At 49.4% G+C, this 17121-nt stretch overlaps 2 protein-coding genes across 2 annotated transcripts; both read right to left on the reverse strand.

Moving 5' to 3' along the window:
- Positions 1-194: 194 nt before the first annotated feature.
- GLAREA_02667 (Acetyl-CoA synthetase-like protein) lies at positions 195-12272 on the reverse strand (the record flags this gene model as incomplete). Its single annotated transcript, XM_008087752.1, has 7 exons — positions 195-2912; positions 2959-3948; positions 4020-4442; positions 4499-11050; positions 11102-11715; positions 11762-11906; positions 11955-12272. The coding sequence occupies 7 exons, from the start codon at positions 12270-12272 to the stop codon at positions 195-197; spliced, it is 11760 nt and encodes a 3919-aa protein (XP_008085943.1).
- A 2482-nt stretch (positions 12273-14754) lies between these two features.
- GLAREA_02668 (uncharacterized protein) lies at positions 14755-16096 on the reverse strand (the record flags this gene model as incomplete). The annotated part of the gene is made up of 3 exons (XM_008087753.1): positions 14755-15187; positions 15240-15542; positions 15588-16096. 3 exons carry the CDS (start codon positions 16094-16096, stop codon positions 14755-14757), a joined length of 1245 nt encoding a protein of 414 aa, XP_008085944.1.
- Positions 16097-17121: the final 1025 nt, after the last annotated feature.

Below are 17121 nucleotides of genomic sequence, written 5' to 3' on the forward strand. Positions count from 1 at the left end.
CAAGATCTTTTTTAGAACCAGAGCCAAAGCCAGAACAGGCACAATCCACCATCTCAAGCGTCGCTTCCCAACTCAGCTAGAGATACCTTCAAGAGCCCACAAGGGCTGAGACATTAAAAACAAATCCCATAAACTCCCAACTCCGAAATACATAAAAGGTGTAAGGAGATCTGACTAGGAAGTTGAACATGGAATTAAGCACCCAACATCTTCAAGAATGCTTTGTCCATGGGTGGACATGTGAGCTCGGAATCCACCTCCTCGAGCGCCTTTTGCGTTTCAGTCTGATCAAGCGCGAACATCAGATGGCCTGTCTCGCAGACATTCTTGACAGCTTCCCATCTCAAGACATCACCCTCTGTCTTCGCCTTTGCTTTCATTTCTGCCAGCCAGTCCGGAAGACTGACGAGCTTGCCTTCTTTTTCGTCGACTCGCAGTTGAGTCATGAGCTTGGGTAGATCGTGGAGATTCATTGGCGATGGATTGCCAATGTGGAAGATTGATAGGTTTTTCTTTGTGAATGATTTTTCATCGCGGAGTGCATCGGATGTTGTGAGTGATTGCAGGGCTGATGACAAGTAGTTGACAGGGATGAAGTCGATGGCATATGCTGGAGTGCCAGCAGGGCCGTGGAGATCGGGTACACTTCCTAGAGTGACCATGTCGACTATCATGCGGCGGACGAAGTCATCGTCAGGAGCTGGTACATTTGTTGCGGTGCTGCCGGAAACGGCTGATGCACGAATGATGGATACGTTGAAGCCTCGCTCAGCTGCATGAGTGAGTAGCATCTCCGACACCCAGCGGGATTTGAAGTAGAAGAGCTCGGCATCCTCGGAAGGAGTGAAGTGATCTGGAGAGCTTTCACTGATATCGATGTGTGTGCGGTTTCGTTTGGCCGCTGCATGAGATTGAAGATGAGGAACAGACCATGTGGACAAGTAGTGGAGTTCAGTGCGATGAAGACCCGAAGCTGCAAGCTCGATCAAGTCCATGGTTGCGCCAGCGTTGGCTCGGCGGAGGGTCTCGTAATTCTTGAGAAGTGACATGCGACCGCCGAGATGATATATTGCTTGGATCGAACGGCCGAGCTGACTGAATGTGGTCTTTTCAAGACCAAGGCCAGGCTGCATCAAGCTTCCTGGAACGATATTGGTTTGACTGCGGACGAGTTCCTCGGTAACCGTGCCTTTGAGGAGCTTGTATTGTTTGAGGTCGGCGATGACATCGTCAACCTGGATTGACTTCTCAGAACCAAGAAGGTGGAAATGTTTTGTGGGCTCCAAGGAGAGCATGTTTGCAAAGACATGAAGACCGATGAAAGACTCAACACCAGTGAGCAAGACAGAAGTGATATCGGAGGAGCTGAGAGTGCTAGCTCCATATCTGACGAGATATCGTTTGTCCGAAGGTAGAGTAGCTTCTGCGGTCCAGTTGATGATTTGTTTAACAGCTGCAGCTGCGGCTTTGCTTGCGCCCGCAGCAGGTGTTGCTGCAAGTCCACAAATCTTTTGGCAGATAGCAAGAGGAGTTGGAGCTTTGAACAGCTCAGGCAATGATGGAGTTGCTTTCTTGTAGGTGCGCTTGAGCTTGGCTTGAAGTCTGAGTAAAAGAATGCTTTGACCTCCAAGCTCAAAGAAATTGTCAGTTACACCAATCTCGCGGTCTTTTGGAAGCTTGAGAACATCGCGATAGAGTTGGAATATTGTGTCAAGGACCTTTTGTTGATCACCGCCCAAGTTGGTCTCGGCGGCAGGCTCATTTGACTTGGAAGAAGGATAGACAAGAGTCAATTCTCTTGTAAGTAGGCTTTGTCTGTCAACCTTTCGCCCAATGGTCATTGGAAGCTCAGTGAGAAATTGGTAACCATTAGGTAACATGTAAGGGTTGAGGTCTTTGGCGATCGCCTTGTGAATGGTCGTGACATATTTGACTTGCTCTTTTGGAGCGATTTGAGAATTCAAAACAATGTAAGCGATCAATTGGCGCTCGTCGGTGTAGCTTTCCTTGCCATCCAGAGTTCGTGCGACCATTGAGATATCGACAAGTTTGGGGCCGGTCAGCTTGGAAGCTTCGAGATGAATACGATGCTCGACTTCGCCAAGATCGACTCTGAAACCTCTCAACTTGATCTGTTTGTCACCAGCGATACGACCATGAAACTCGAGCTTTCCATCAGCTAGGAATCGACCTTTGTCGCCGGTTCTGAAGAGTCGAGTCCAACCCCGAGAGATATCATCAGCAGAACAGAAAGGATCCTGTACGAATGATGCTGCATTGGCTTCTGGGCGGTTGAGATAACCGGAACCGACTTGAGAACCACCGACACAGATCTCTCCGACCAGTCCTGCTGGGAGTGGGTTCATTTGGGTGTCGAGGATGTAGTGACGACAGTTGGCCATTGGAAAGCCAATTGGAATGTTGACATCGCCGGTTTCCGATTCAGCAACCTCGTGAATAGTTGTCTGGACGACAAGCTCACTAGGACTCCATGTGTTGAGGATCATAGCTGGAGTTTTCAGAGCACGAAACTTGTCGACAACTCGAGCAGAAAGACGTTCTCCTGCAAAGAAAGCAATTCTATAGTCAGAGCAAAGCCTGAAGAGGTCGGCGGATGATTCCATGAGTAAGGCGAAATGAGTGGGTGTAAAATAAGTAACTGTGACGCCGGCTTCTTGGATGAATTTGGCGAGACGAGCCGGGTCTTTTCGAACAGGTGTAGAAGCAATGCAAACCGTTGCGCCAGATGTGAGAGCGGAAAATATTTGAACAATAGAGAGATCGAAACACATTGAAGATTGGTGAAGGAATTTGTCGTTAGAAGTAAAGGAATAATCATGCTGAAGTGTAGAAAGCATCTGTTGAGTGTTTGATTGACTCAACACTACGCCTTTCGGGATACCTGTGCTACCCTGTTTAGTGTCAGCGTCGCTCTTGTCACTGGTCCGTAATTCTCACAGATGTATAGATAGTATAGAAGGGGTCATCTGGAGAGGTGTCCCCGTACCTTGACTTCTCGTTGCTACTCTTAGCAACGGCAATTGGCATGACTTGCGGTGGTGAGGTGGTCTTCGCCGCCACCGCACATCCAACGCTCTCGAGATCTTCTCCAACAAGTATGAGTTTGACAGCCGAGTCCGAAGCCATGAAGCTTAATCTTTGCGCTGCGAATTCAGGGTCCATTGCGAGGTATCCACATCCGCGGATGAGGGCACCAACCATGGCCACAACGGCATCGGCTCCTGGCGAGGCCAATACACCGACAGATGTACCTGGCGCAATGTTCGCTTGTTCCAGAGTAGCTGCGATGCGCTGTGCCTGGTCCACTAGTTGCTTGTAGGTGAGGTTACCATTCTCAGCGGTCTGGATGGCTAAAGCATCAGGGGTCTCTTCAGCCTTCTTGAGGATCTTCTCGACGACTGAAGCACCCTTCCAGGTGTTCTCGGTGAATCCCATGTTCCAGTAGTTAGTCTTGAGATGCTCGACTTCTTTTGGGCCAGTCATTTGGGTCTGAGCGATTGGTTGTCTGTGGTCGCGGATCAAGCTGGTCAAGAATGTGCTGAAGTTATCGAAGAAGCGTTCCATATCGGCCTCAGCATAGAGAGTGGTGGAGTACTCGAGACGGAGGTCCAATCCCTTGTCAGGATCCTCAAGAGCCTCAAGAGCAAGCTCGCAGGCAGTAGGGATATCGTGATTGATGACAGTGTGGATGTGGAAATCCTCGGTTCCGAATCGCGGCATCTTACCGTGCATCTGGTAGTTAACAACGACTTGTGAGATAGGGAAGATGCTGTGGCTCTTTGGGAGGTTGACAGCTTCGACAATAGTGTCGAATGGAATCTTGCTGTGCTCGATAGCTTCGACAGTGGCGGATTTAGTGGAGCTAAGTACAGAGTCGAAGAGGGAGTCACTGTCAACGTTGTTGAGTCGGACAGGAATCATGTTAACCTGTAGCAGAGTATGTTAGTATGCGTCTTTGAAAGCTTTCGGATCGAATCATTAGTAGATTGTAGACTTACGAAGAATCCAAGAACATCCTCAAGATCGGAGCGAGGTCTGTTACCATCGATGACCAAGACAGTAACATCCTCCTCCTCAGTGTAACGGAAAAGGAAGGCGCGGAAAGCAGCAAGCATAAATTGGAAAGGAGTAGTGCCCATGCGAGCGCAAACACGCTTGAGACGGAGGAGCATAGAAAGTGGAAGAGTTGATCGGAGCTCGTCGCGGACTCTGTCCATGGTATCTGGACGAGTGGTCTTGGCGAATGGCAGAAGTTCAGATGTTGGCTTGATGCCAGCCAATCTTTGCTTCCAGAACTCAACCTCGGACTGGAGTCCTGCACTGCGAAGGTGGTTCTCGTACCAGATTGAGAAATCGGTGTAAGAGATTCTTGGTGGTGCCACGGATGCGAGATCCTTCTCCAAGCGGATAGCGTCGTAGATCTGGGAAAGTATATTAGCAGACTGTATGATGGAGATAAATATCGGGTACCACAAACCTCGACGAATTGCTCGAACAGAGCCTTGGAAGATCCACGATCGATGGAGATGTGGTGGAATGCGACAACGAAGGCAAATTTCTCATCACCAAGCTTGAAGAGTCCTGGTCGCATGATCTCACCATTCTCAATGTCAAGCTCCTCACCTTGAAGAGATGCTCTCCATGATTCGAGGGATGCATCAACATCGATCTCAGTAGAGAGATCTCTGTAGACAAGGCGAGAGTCAAAGTCAGCAACTGGCTCTTGCTCAGCAAAATCATCTCCTTCACTGTAGGCAGTTCGGAGCATTTCGTTGCGGCGCTTGAGCTCGTCCAGAGCAGCCTTGAAGATAGTGGCATCAGGTGTACCCTTGATGTGGGAGGTGATGCAGATGTTGAGAGCAGACTTGTCCTCAACCAAGTTGTGTGCGTACCACATACGGCGCTGGAAGGTAGACATTGGGATGTTGCTTGGGCGGGCGATTGAGATAGCATCAAAGTCAGATGATTGCTCACCAGCAGTGGCTTGCTCAGAAACAGCAGCACTTCCCTTGGTCTCCTCAGAAGAGCCCTTAGATTTCTCCGACGCGGCAACTTCAATGACCATCAAGCTAGCTGCCTTCAAGACAAGGAGAGCGATGGACTTGCTGGACAAGATGTCGAACAAAGCAATATCGACGTTGATGGTCTTGGAGAACCACTTTCGGAACTCGACAGCGACAATGGAGTCGAGACCGTACATGGAAAGTGGGTTCCCTGGCTGGATGGTCTCGGCAACAACACCAAGAACAGCGGCGATCTTCTCAATGAAGGCTTCAGTTAAGATTTGAGCTCTCTCTGGAACATCCTTAGCTGCTTGAAGCAATGCACCAAGAGAGTTGCCTCCCTTAGCGGCACCAGCTCCTGCAACATCGAAGTTGGAGTACAAGTTGCGGAAGAAGGCACGTCCGTGCCAGTAAACATCATTGCGGGCAGTTTGAACACCGGTAGTGGTAGCAGCAGGGTCGATACCTCTGGCAGTGAGTTGAGTTGGAGCTGAGCCGCCAACGACGGCTTCCTCAATCTGGTAGAGAAGTTCGTCCTCGTTGACACCGTCAGAACCCATCTTGATGAGCCAGTTGAGAATGGATTCGTTCTCAGCGACAAGTCCAACACCAACAATCATACCACAGTTCATGGAAGATGCCTTGAGGCCAATTGAGCGACGGTAACGGACAAGGGCATCGAGGTAGGTGTTAGCAGCGGCATAGTTGGTCTGCCCCATAGCTCCGACCTGGCAAGCGACGGAAGAGAAAGGAGTGAAGAAGTCGAGATCCAAGTGGAGGGTAGCGCGGTGCAAGTTCCAGGCACCCTGAACCTTAGGGTGAACACATCCTTGCCATTGCTTGAGAGACATGGTGTTCAAAGGAGCATCTTGAAGAACGACGGCAGCATGGAAGATACCAGCAAGGTTGTCGCCAAGGGATTGGACAGCCTTGGTAACAGCAGCGTAGTCAGAGACATCAACCTTGAAGATTGTGACCTTGATGTCACGAGCTTGGAGCCATTCGACAGTGGCCTTTGCTTCTGGGCGAGCATCTCCTGAACGAGACAAGAAAGCAAGTTGGCGGGCACCCTTTCGCACCATCCACTCGGCCATTGTACGGCCAAGACCACCAAGACCACCAGAAAGGAGGTAAGACTTCTCTGGGCTGAACAACATTGTCTTGCGGTAAGATGGGAGAGAGACTGGAACGATGTCATCCTTGTGTGGTACCAAGACAATCTTACCAGTGTGCTTGCCCATTTGCAAGAGACGGAAACCCTTCTCAGCCTCAGAGTAAGGAAGCTCAAGGACAGAGTGTGGGTTGTTGATCTTGCCCTGCTCAAGTAGCTTGTAGGTTTCGTTGAGGAGGCGGTGGGATAGAGGCTTGTTGTACTCGTACATGGTGATGAGATCGAGAGAAGCGAATCCGACACTCTTGCGGAAAGGCTCCATATCAATCTTAGCATTCTCGTGGATGTCACGCTTTCCGATTTCAATGAAGCGACCGAATCGAGCAACACAGGCCCAGGTGGCATGGAGAAGATCACCAGCGAGAGAGTTGAGAACAACATCTACACCCTTGCCGTTGGTGAGGCGGTTGATATCAGCCACGAATGAAGGATCACGAGAAGAGAAGATGTGGTCATCAGTAAGACCATAAGTCGACTTGAGGAGGTCGCGCTTGGCTTGGCTTCCACAGGTGGCAATGACTTCAGCACCCATCATTTGCGCAACTTGGATAGCCATTTGACCGACACCACCAGCGGCGGCGTGGATCAAGACCTTCTCACCAGGTTGGAGGCGAGCAAGATCGTGGAATGCATAGTATGCGGTGATCATGATGCAGGTGAAAGCAGCAGCAGTGGTGAATGAGATGTTCTCCGGGAGTTTGTAGCAGAGAGCAGCTTGTTCGCGGACGATGGATCTGTGAGCACCTTGTCCAGGTCTGAAAGCAACGACACGGTCGCCAACTTGGAAGTCGTTAGGGTTGACAGCACTTCCGATGCGGAGAACAACACCAGCGCACTCATCACCAAGTCTGTAATCGTCAATGATACCGATAGAAGCGGCAACATCACGGAAGTTGATGGCGGAAGCCTTGACCTCGACCTCGATGGAGTCGGCAGCAAGCTCAGTGTCGACAATGTCCTCATCAACTCCGAAAGCCAAAGTCTCCAAAAGACCGACTTTGCCAATCTTGAGTGCGAGGGGTTGACCAGCACCGAATTCCTGCATAACAGCATCACCACCGGAGTTCTCTGGGAGCTTGTTGTTGAGAAGGTCATCGGTCTCAATCTTTGGGATCGAGAGAGTGCCGTTGCGAGCAGCATACTCATCCTCAGTCAAGCGGCTGTCGAGGATTGTGTTGATCTGCTCAGCAATCTGGCCATTCTGGGCAGTCTCGGCAACATCGAGGGTAACAACCTTGAGTTTGTCGTTCTCGTTACGGGCGACTCTGCACATACCGAGAATCATGGCTTGAGCAGGGTTGGAGGTCTCCTGGGAAGCACCACGAACGATCCAAACAATGTTCTTGTTCTCACTGGTGAAGAAAGTTCGGACTGCCTCGAAGTGAATCTCCTCGTGCTCTGGGTCCTCGAAGAAGAGCTCTTGGTCCAAACTGGCAAGAACAATAACGTTCTCGGTTGCTGGAGCGTTCTCAACCATGTCAACAAACGACATGCGAGTGACAGGTGCAGTCTGCTTGCTGGTGATCAGTTGAGCGAGCGCTTCAGTTGTCTCAGAGACTTTCTTGCCCATAACAAGTGTCAAAGGCTTTGCGGTGTAGTTGGAGCTGTATGCCTCGGTGTATGCGGTGAAGGAGGAGTTCTGGAACAGAACGCTCATTCCTTGGCCATCATACTCACCACCAGCGACAATGACGTGTCCAGTAGAGTTCAAGAAAGACTTGACGTCGAGAGAAGTAGTCTTGCTGACAACAACCAAGTCGTAAGCACCTTCTTTTGGCTCAGCAGTATCAATCAAGGTAGAGTAAACCTTGGTGAGGGCCTCAATATCCTCAAATTGTTCCTCAGAACCACAGTAAGGGGTGATGCTCTGGAAACGACGGCGTTGTTGAGGGAAGAGGGTAGTAAGAAGTTCCTTGGTAGCAGCAAGATCAGATGTGATGTGCAGAATCTTGGTATCTGGGTATTGGTGAGCGTAGACATCCATAATCTCAGCAGGGGTCTTCAAGGCTGAGAGTTCAGCGGTACCGGCGAGATTATCGAAAGCTGGTTGCCATCGAGTTCTGAAGAAGAGCTGGCGAGAAGTCTCAGCAGTCGAGGAACCAAGAGCAGTAGCCTCAAGACCTTGCATATCAATCAGAATTTCACTGCAATCAGCGGAACGAACTGTGATGTCGGAGATAGCGACACGTGGACCTGGGAGCTTTGTCTCAGCGGTAGCCCACAGAGTGTGCTCAGCAGTGCCTTGGGTGAGATCGAAGAAAGCACCGGAAAGCTTGAGGTATTTCATGAAGGTTGGCACGAAAGGACCGTCAAGAGGTCTACCCAACAACGACTCAATACCAGCAAAGAATGGATGGAATGAGGCATCGAGGAACGATGGGTGAATGACACAGTGATCGTTAGGAGTGGTCATCAAAGCAGCTGGCTTGAGAGAGATTGGTGCCATAGAGTATCCAGATCCACTGTCAACGTTTCCGGTGATCAGCTGGAAGTCTTCACCGTATTGAAGACCAATGTTCCACAAGTGCTCATAGAAGGTCTTGGAAGTGGTGCATCTGTCACTTCGTTTGCGGAGCTGAGCGAGAGATGGAGCTGGGGTATCAGTCTCAATGGCAGTGGAGTCACCAGCCTCGACGGAGATCAAACCGTAACAGTGCTCGTTGACAACACCGTTATCTCCGAATGAGTTGATAATGAATCTGTACCAGGTGTCTGAAGTGCGCTTGGCTGAAGTAGAGACAGGCTGCATCTCAAAGATAACTTCAGTACCCATCTCGCTGTCAGAAACAGTAAGAGCAGACTTGATAGCGATATCACGGAGACAGATAGCCTTGATGTTCTTGGGGCATGTCTCGAGACGGACAGCAGCTTCGATGGCCATTGTAAGATAACCAGCAGCTGGGAAAATTACCTTGCCGTCGATCATGTGGTGAGGAAGCCACTGAAGCTCTCTTGGTCGGAGGAAAGATCTCCATCTTGGGTGCTTCTCGAGGTTACCGAGCATAGGTGCACCGAGGATTGAATGGCGGTGGGCACGGTTGCGGTAGCTCTTGACGAGTCTGGTCTCGGCCCAGTATTTGCTGTGATCCCAAGAGTAGCTTGGTAGATCAACAGTCTTGCCAGCTGGAGCGCGGACAACGGCTCCATCGCTACCGAGGAAGAGGTCGCTGTTGACAGCTTCCAAATCAACTGGGTATCCCATGGCGTAAAGCTGTCCGACGGTTGCAAGCATTCCCTCGAAATCGTTAGCACCACGAGCAATTGTGGCCAAGTATGGGACATCGAGCTTCAAGGCTTGAATAGTTTGTCTGGAAGGACCCTTGAGAGCTGGGTGAGCACCGATTTCAATCAAGACGTCGACGTTTTGCTCCTCGTTCTCGTCAATGAGAATACCGGTCAAGGCATCAGAAAATCTAACTTGGTTGACCAAGTTAAGGGCGTAGTAAGCGCCGGTCATCTTCTGCCATTCAGCGATACGAGCAGTGACACTTGAGAACATACGGCAGGTAGCAGGACGTGGTCGAACGTTGCGGGAGAGGCGAGTGAGCTCTGGTGCGTAAGGAGCGATGTGGTGGGAGTGGTAGGCTCGCTCGACTGCAAGACGACGTGCAAAGACCTTTCGGTCCTCCAAAGACTTCTGGAGCTCGACAACTTGTGGCTCGTCCCCGGAAAGAGTCAAACTGGTAGGACTGTTGACGGCAGCGATCTTGACAGCTCCACCATATTTCTCGAGCTCAACAATAGCCTCAGATTCAGTCATGCCAACAGCAACCATGGCTCCTGGAATCTGAACCTTGTCCTCTGGCTCACCAGACAAGGCACAACCACGGTAGTAAGCGCAGGCGAGAGCATCCTTGAAAGAGAGGATACCAGCAGCATAAGAAGCTGGGATTTCACCGGCGGAGTGACCGCAGACAGCAGCAGGCTCGACACCCCATGCGCGGAGGAGATCGATAGTAGACAACTGAATGGCAGTGGCGAGCGAAGAAGAGAACTCGATACCGTTAACCAAAGAATCTTCCTTGCTCTTCATCAACTCAGTGAGAACGCTCCAGGATGGTGGTGCCTCGAGACTTTGGAGGATCTCGTCACACTTCTGGATCGACTGCTTGAACATTGGGCACTTTTCAAGGAGTTCTCTACCCATGTGGTAATGTTGAGCACCTTGACCAGTGAAAACGTAACCAATTCTTGGCTTGGTCTTGGTGGCACGAGTCCAAGGAGTTCCTCCAGTGGTGGTGCTAAGTTTCTCGATCATCTCGTCAGAATCCTGACCAATAACATAGGATCTGTATTGGTGGTTTGAACGTCCAGGGTTGCTGAGACTGAGGGCAGCATCAGGGGCGGAAACATTCTCGCCAGCAATGAATGTTGACAAGTTGTTTTTGAGAAGGTTACCGGCTTTCTCAGTGTGAGAAGTAAGAGGAAGCAAGAATGGTCGTTCGGAGACCATCTCCTCGTACTCAGGAATGAGTTTGACGACCTCCTCAACAACGGCTGGCTTGTTGTAACCTTCAAGAATGATGTGGGCGTTGGTTCCACCATATCCGAAAGAGTTAACGGAGGCACGGCGGACACCGTTGGTTGGTTCCCAGTCGATGATCTTCGTTGGGACAGTGATTTTCCATTGCTCGAAGTCGATCTTTGGATTGGGGTTGTTGAAAAGCATGTTAGGGAGAATCTTGCCAGCCTCAAGAGACATGGTAGTTTTGATAACACCTGCAAGACCAGATGCACCCTCCAAATGACCAATGTTGGTCTTGACTGAACCGACGTAGAGAGGACGATCGCGGTTAGGAGCGAAGACAGCACCAATGGCGCGGGTCTCACGAGGATCACCAGCTTGGGTTCCGGTCTAATTCTGAGTTAGCACATAGTATCGTTAAACTCGGGAAACTGCACTTACACCGTGGGCTTCAAAGTATTGGGTCTCGTTGGTGTTGAGACCGGTGTTCTTGTAAACTCTTCGGATCAAAGCCTCCTGGGCGACAGAATTGGGCATAGTAATACCCTCCTTGATACCATCGTGGTTGCAACCTGTGCCTCGGATGATGGCTCTGATATTGTTTCCGTCCATCTGAGCTTGCGACTTGCGCTTCAAGATGACAGCACAGATACCCTCACCACGGACGTATCCAGATCCACCGGCATCAAAAGCTCTGCAACGACCGTCGACAGAGAGGAAACCGAGATCAGTCATGGTAGTGTAGATAGTAGGATCGAAGTGAAGGGCGGAACCAACAACGATAGAGATATCTGCCTCACCATCTCTAATGCTCTGGTTTCCCATGTGAAGACCCACAAGCGAGGAAGAACAAGCAGTGTCGAGAGTGACACTGGGACCGTGAAGGTTGTAGAAGTAGGAAATTCTGTTTGCCAGAATTGCGGCACCAGTACCAGTGACGCTGTACTTGGGGTAATGTTCTAAATCCTTGTGGATCATCTCACGGTAATCGTTGGTGAAGGAACCGCAGAAAACAGAGGTCTCGGTGCCACTGATTTCATCAAGAGTAATACCAGCTAAATCGAATAAGCTGAATTCATGACCAGAATGCAAAATACTAACCATTCTCTAATGCCTCATATACAACCTCTAGAAGAAGTCTTTGCTGGGGATCCATAGCCTCAGCCTCCTTACCAGAGATCTGGAAAAATTCAGGGTCGAATTCGCTAACATCATCGTCGAGGAAGTAACCATATCGGGCATTGGTCTGATCGAAATTAGCAAATAAAATACGCAAAACCAGCATTCAACTCACAGTGCCCTTGTTGGTACCCTCTGGGTGGTAGAAAGCGTCGACGTTGAATCTTTCCTTTGGAATTTTGCGTTGGACATCACGTTGATCAACAATGTTCTTCCAAAGCTGCTGTGGGCTCTTCGCTCCCGGGAGACGGCATGCCATACCAACAATCGCGGTGTTTTCCGGCACATGGGCAACCTCTTCTTGGGAAGAGACCGAGGTTGCGTCAGTGGAGGTGTTACCAGATTGGAGGTTGGCATCAGAGAGTCCATCGATGGAAACTCGAGAATCGTAGGATTGCATCCTGGAAACCAATTGGGGGGCGAGGGCCGACATGTTGATTGATTTTGGGAAGATTAAGGATGAATCCGAAAAGTCGATGGCAAAGAATGACAGAAGAATGAGTCTTGGAAGGCTGGAAGATAGCTGGATCACTTAAGAACAGTTATGTATATCTAGCACAGGACTCTTGATTGTCGGCTTTGCTGAAGAGTGAAGGAAGAGGTAGGTACTCATGGTATATGTATGAGTACTGCTGAGAAAGATTCGCATGACGAGGCTGGTGTATCGGTAAACGTCCATATGCTCCGGAATTCAACGCAGTCACGGTATGAAGCTGAGGCTCAGAACTCGATAATCTGGATAAGTCAGCTATGTCGAAACCCGAATAGTCAGATCGGCTAGCGAGGGGGTTACATTGCCCCCTTGCTGCGTCTTCCCGGCGCTAGAAATACCCAGTACTTAGAACAAAATATCCGTATATCAACGTCTCCTTCTGTAAGCTTTTCAAAAAAAAACGTGGGAAATAGTGGGGTAGACAGTGCATTCTTGGAACAACTGTAGATTGGGTTTCGACTCTCATTGGCCACTTCGTCCGCAAAGCCAGCACTAGCTAACTCCAATTCGTTGGGACATTGACGATCAATATGAGAGTTCACGATAGCTGCTAAACCTTTCATGGCCCGTAGTGAAGGGATTGCGAGCCTGACTTCAATTCTTGATTCTTGACTTGCAACTTGCCTCGTTCCCACACACTGTGTAGCTTGTGTGGCATTCTTCAGCACTAGCTCGACAGTATTATGATCTACCCAAGTATGGCGAAAGATAGTCAAGATCAGCCTAAGCAATCACCGCCGAGCAACAAGTGATGCTTACCCTTCGCCTACTAATTTGATTGAGATGGACTTGCCAGGCAATCCCGGCATTTGGAATATTCGAAGTGGGTTGGGTTGAGGCACCTCGTAACATTCGGTCTCCGGACACATGGCAGGAGGAAGCTATCTTACTAGGGGCCTTCCAAAAGCCCCTCAGAAGTAATCCTGAAAAGGATACAACCAGATTACCTGGGATAAGCAGTGCAGTGGTGCGGCATGATCTGTTGTGAAGGGGCTGGAGCTACCGAGCCAGCGTACTCGTGAGAATTAAGCTTGTCGACGAGCCTCTAGGGTCTCGGAATAAAAGAGTTAAAAGGCTTGCGTATATGTCCAGGGGGGCTAGAAACAATCTTAACCAAGACTAATCCATGAAAGATTGTACCTTATGCCATGTGCTTCAGGGTGGGAGTGCTGCTCTAGCTCGACTCGACGCCATGTGGACGGCTCCCACGGAACAAGGTGGCCACGCTCTGACAGTTGCATACTGCCTACAGAAATTACTGCAAGATAGCTGCAAGTGTGGCTCCAGCAATACCGTACAGATATTGCTGTAAAGGTGTTGTCCATGTAAAATGGGTGGATGTTGCGTGATGACACGCCACGTGTGGCTAAACTCCGTTCTCAGACGGAGCATATCAACACTGAGTTCCCCACATCAACCTCGCCCTCTGTCCTTTTAGCTGTGACCTGTAAGAAGGCCGGCCTTGATAGTATCCAGTTTGAGTATTTTACGTGTATTATGATACTAACGTATCCATTTGGATGTTTACTTCCAGGCGTTTATGCAAACTACTGTAGTACAGTACTATGAGCGACTCGTACCGCGAGCGCCTGTCACTAGGGACTGCTATCGAAGTCTCAAAGGCGGAATTAATCACGTCCTCTATCACCTGCCTAATTCAACTTGTCGTAATCGAGTAGGGCTGAGTGTACCTTCCATTAGCCTGTAGGGCAAAATAGATACGGAGGTAGTGGAGCAGAATGGATTGCTGTCGAAAATAATGAATCCATGTGGTAGCAAACTTGCATTTAGCAACAGGAACAGGAACAATTCGGATCGAATATATTGGGAGTTGGAGATAGAACAAAGGCGCGTATCGAAGATACCCTCGAGGACGTGACTTATGAGGTCAAGAGATAGAGAAGAATACGCGACGTGATATCGCGGTAAAAGTGGAAGTCTCACGTGATTATAAAGTTATCAACTTTAATGAGCGAGGGCGAATTCAAAGAGTGCTCAAAAAAGACAGTAAGGTCGAACTATTAAACATTCCACCAGATCCTTTTCAACGCTGCATCAATATCACTAGAATTCTTCGAATTTCGCTGTGAATAAAAGTTTGATAAATTGAACGTCATGTGATTATTGTCCCTGACGAACCTCGGCTTCCAGGTCGTAAATTGAGGACTTATGGAGTAAGGAACGAACATGCACACCTCATGACATTCTTCAAACGATCACCATTATGTGTTTTACAACCTTTTATATTTTCTTCCGAAACTCCAGGTAAAACCAGTCAACGAAGCTATCTATGTCCAATTGTAAGGACTCCAACGCCTTCAATTAAAAGCTCCCACATCCTACCTACCTTGTCCAATTTCAATATTCCTTCATCAACCCATCAGCATCCCGCATCACACCTATGTTATCGCAGGACGAAGAACTACAAGGTGAAGCCGAAATATCCTAGAACCTTGAGATCAACATCCCAGAGACCAGCCTTTCGGAGCTCCTCAAGATACCAAAGACACGAATATCCCAACCAAGATGCCCACCACAAATACCCGAAATATTTCCAGCCAGTCTTGTTACCACCATGACCAGACCAGAGCACGAAATCGATCGCCCAACCCTCCATAAACATACCTACAGCTTGGAGGACAAAGAATTGCAAGTCACCACATGGGTTGAGACCAGCTCGGAAGGCAGTCGCATAGACAGTTACGATGGTGTGGTAGAAACCGGTGGAGGCGAAAGCTCCCACGAGATACACGAGGCGTGAGATGGAAGATCCCTTTGGAAGCTTGAACATATCCCTGGAAAGGAGGAGGCCACCGGAGTGTGCTACTTGACGCATGAATTGATGCCAGACCATACTAGAACTGGATGTTAGGAGGCTTTACACAAATTCAAGGAGACGATACGTACCCCCAAAATCGTCTAATGCTGTATGCATTTTGTAGACGTCCAACAATTGGTGGCCAGTCACTTGGCTTGTAGATGCCCACAGCGGTAGTCAAAGCAGCGCAGAGAGAGTGCATAGATGCCATCTCGCAGAAGATTCGGAACTGGTTGCTCAATCCTATCAAGATGCGAATTGGAATTGGCTCTGAAAACACCGTCCAGTTTGGGTTACCGCTGCTGGCTTCCAAATGCTTATACCAGAGGTGGAGGACATCTAGAGTGACGAAAAATCCAAGCGCATATGCCAGCTTGCGAACTACGAAGCTTCTACTCGAAATTAGCATACCCCTTTATAGCTTTTTTGGCACATACTTGACAGTCGTCCCCTCAGGAGCAGCAGGTCTCAACCCCCCAACCTGATGACTCCACCCAATGCCCCTAGGATTAGTCCACACATTAAAACTCCACGCCAACTTCTTCAGATACCCGGCCCCCTCCAACTCCCTCATCCTCTCCTCAGGCGACAACTTCCGCCCATCCTGCTTCCAAAACTGCGTCTCAGGACTCGTAAGCACCAAGCTGATGTACACCAAAAACCAGCCGAGCACCAGGTTTCCCAGATCGAAGTCTTTCTTGAAGGAGCCTTCGGTATGGTACGGTAGCATCGCACACAAGCCGAGGACGATGGGGAGCGTGGAGTAGATGCGCGCTTTGCCAGCTGGGAGCGCAAGCGAGGCGACGAGCACGACGAAGAAGGCCGGCACGTACCATTTTGGGAGGTGGGCGCGCGTGTCGTTGAGGGACCAGGCGGGGGCGGAGTGGAAGGAGGGCGCGGTTTGAGCGGTGGAGGTGTTGGTGAGGGGGGAGGCGACGAGAGACATGGTTGTTTGGAACTCTGTGATCTGTGGAATTTGGGGAGGGTGGCAGGTAGGTCCTGATGATGTGTATCAGGTAAGTCCTGACGATTCTGGAAATACAATCCAACACAGATGCCAGACCATACAACGAGCTGGGGAATCACGCCACTGATAACTCAATCCTCGCCCCGAAATTCTCACTGACTGCTGTCCCGGCATACAAACCCTCCCCCAAAACTCCGCGCACTCACGGAAAACAGGCGTGAGCACTAACAACCCGTACACAAACTCCCTAGCCTAACCCTATAAGCGACTCTTAACCAGCACGTATACCGATACCCGAAAGCATGCAGCTCACTCTGATACGATACTCACAAGCCAGTGAGCATTGAGTGATTTTCTTTGCGGCCCCTGTTTGGGGTTTCCGTATATGGCATTACTTCGTGAGGTGTGCTTCGGAAACCGAGTTACTAAGATATACCACTAGCGCTTCCTAAATGCATTGTGTGGCTACCCTGTAAAGCTTGTTGCCATGTTGCGTTTGGGAGGCAGGGTTTGGTTGGTGGGCGGCAGGTGGCTTTTTTCTCATATCCTTTTGTTTGTAGGTGTTGATTGAGGTTTTATTTCATGTTTTCGAGGCTTGGAGGTACGGTGTGAGCTTACATGATCGTTTTGGGTCGGATCCCGTGGTTTGAAGGTACGGTACAAATCTACATGATCTGTTTTGAATCTGTAGATTTTGTATCGTCTCTACCAAGTTATGAAAATAATTGTGATGTTTCCAATTTTCACAGCCATCAGAACTCCTAAAACCACTCACATATCACATCCCCAACAAACTCCATGTCATCTTGAAACGACTTGTAATTTTTCTAAATAGATATCTAGCCTCTATACTATTATCGCTAGACAAACCTAGTCTTTTCCGTTTCTCATTCTCATCCCCTGTTCCTCCATCCCCACAAAAACGCTTCCTATGCTACAATACTTGTTTGATTGTAACTCTCTTCATCAAGTTTGTCTGTTCACTCTATCGAGCCTGAATTTCC

Source organism: Glarea lozoyensis, assembly GCF_000409485.1.
Source record: "Glarea lozoyensis ATCC 20868 chromosome Unknown GLAREA6, whole genome shotgun sequence".
Taxonomy (NCBI): Eukaryota; Fungi; Ascomycota; class Leotiomycetes; order Helotiales; family Helotiaceae; genus Glarea; species Glarea lozoyensis.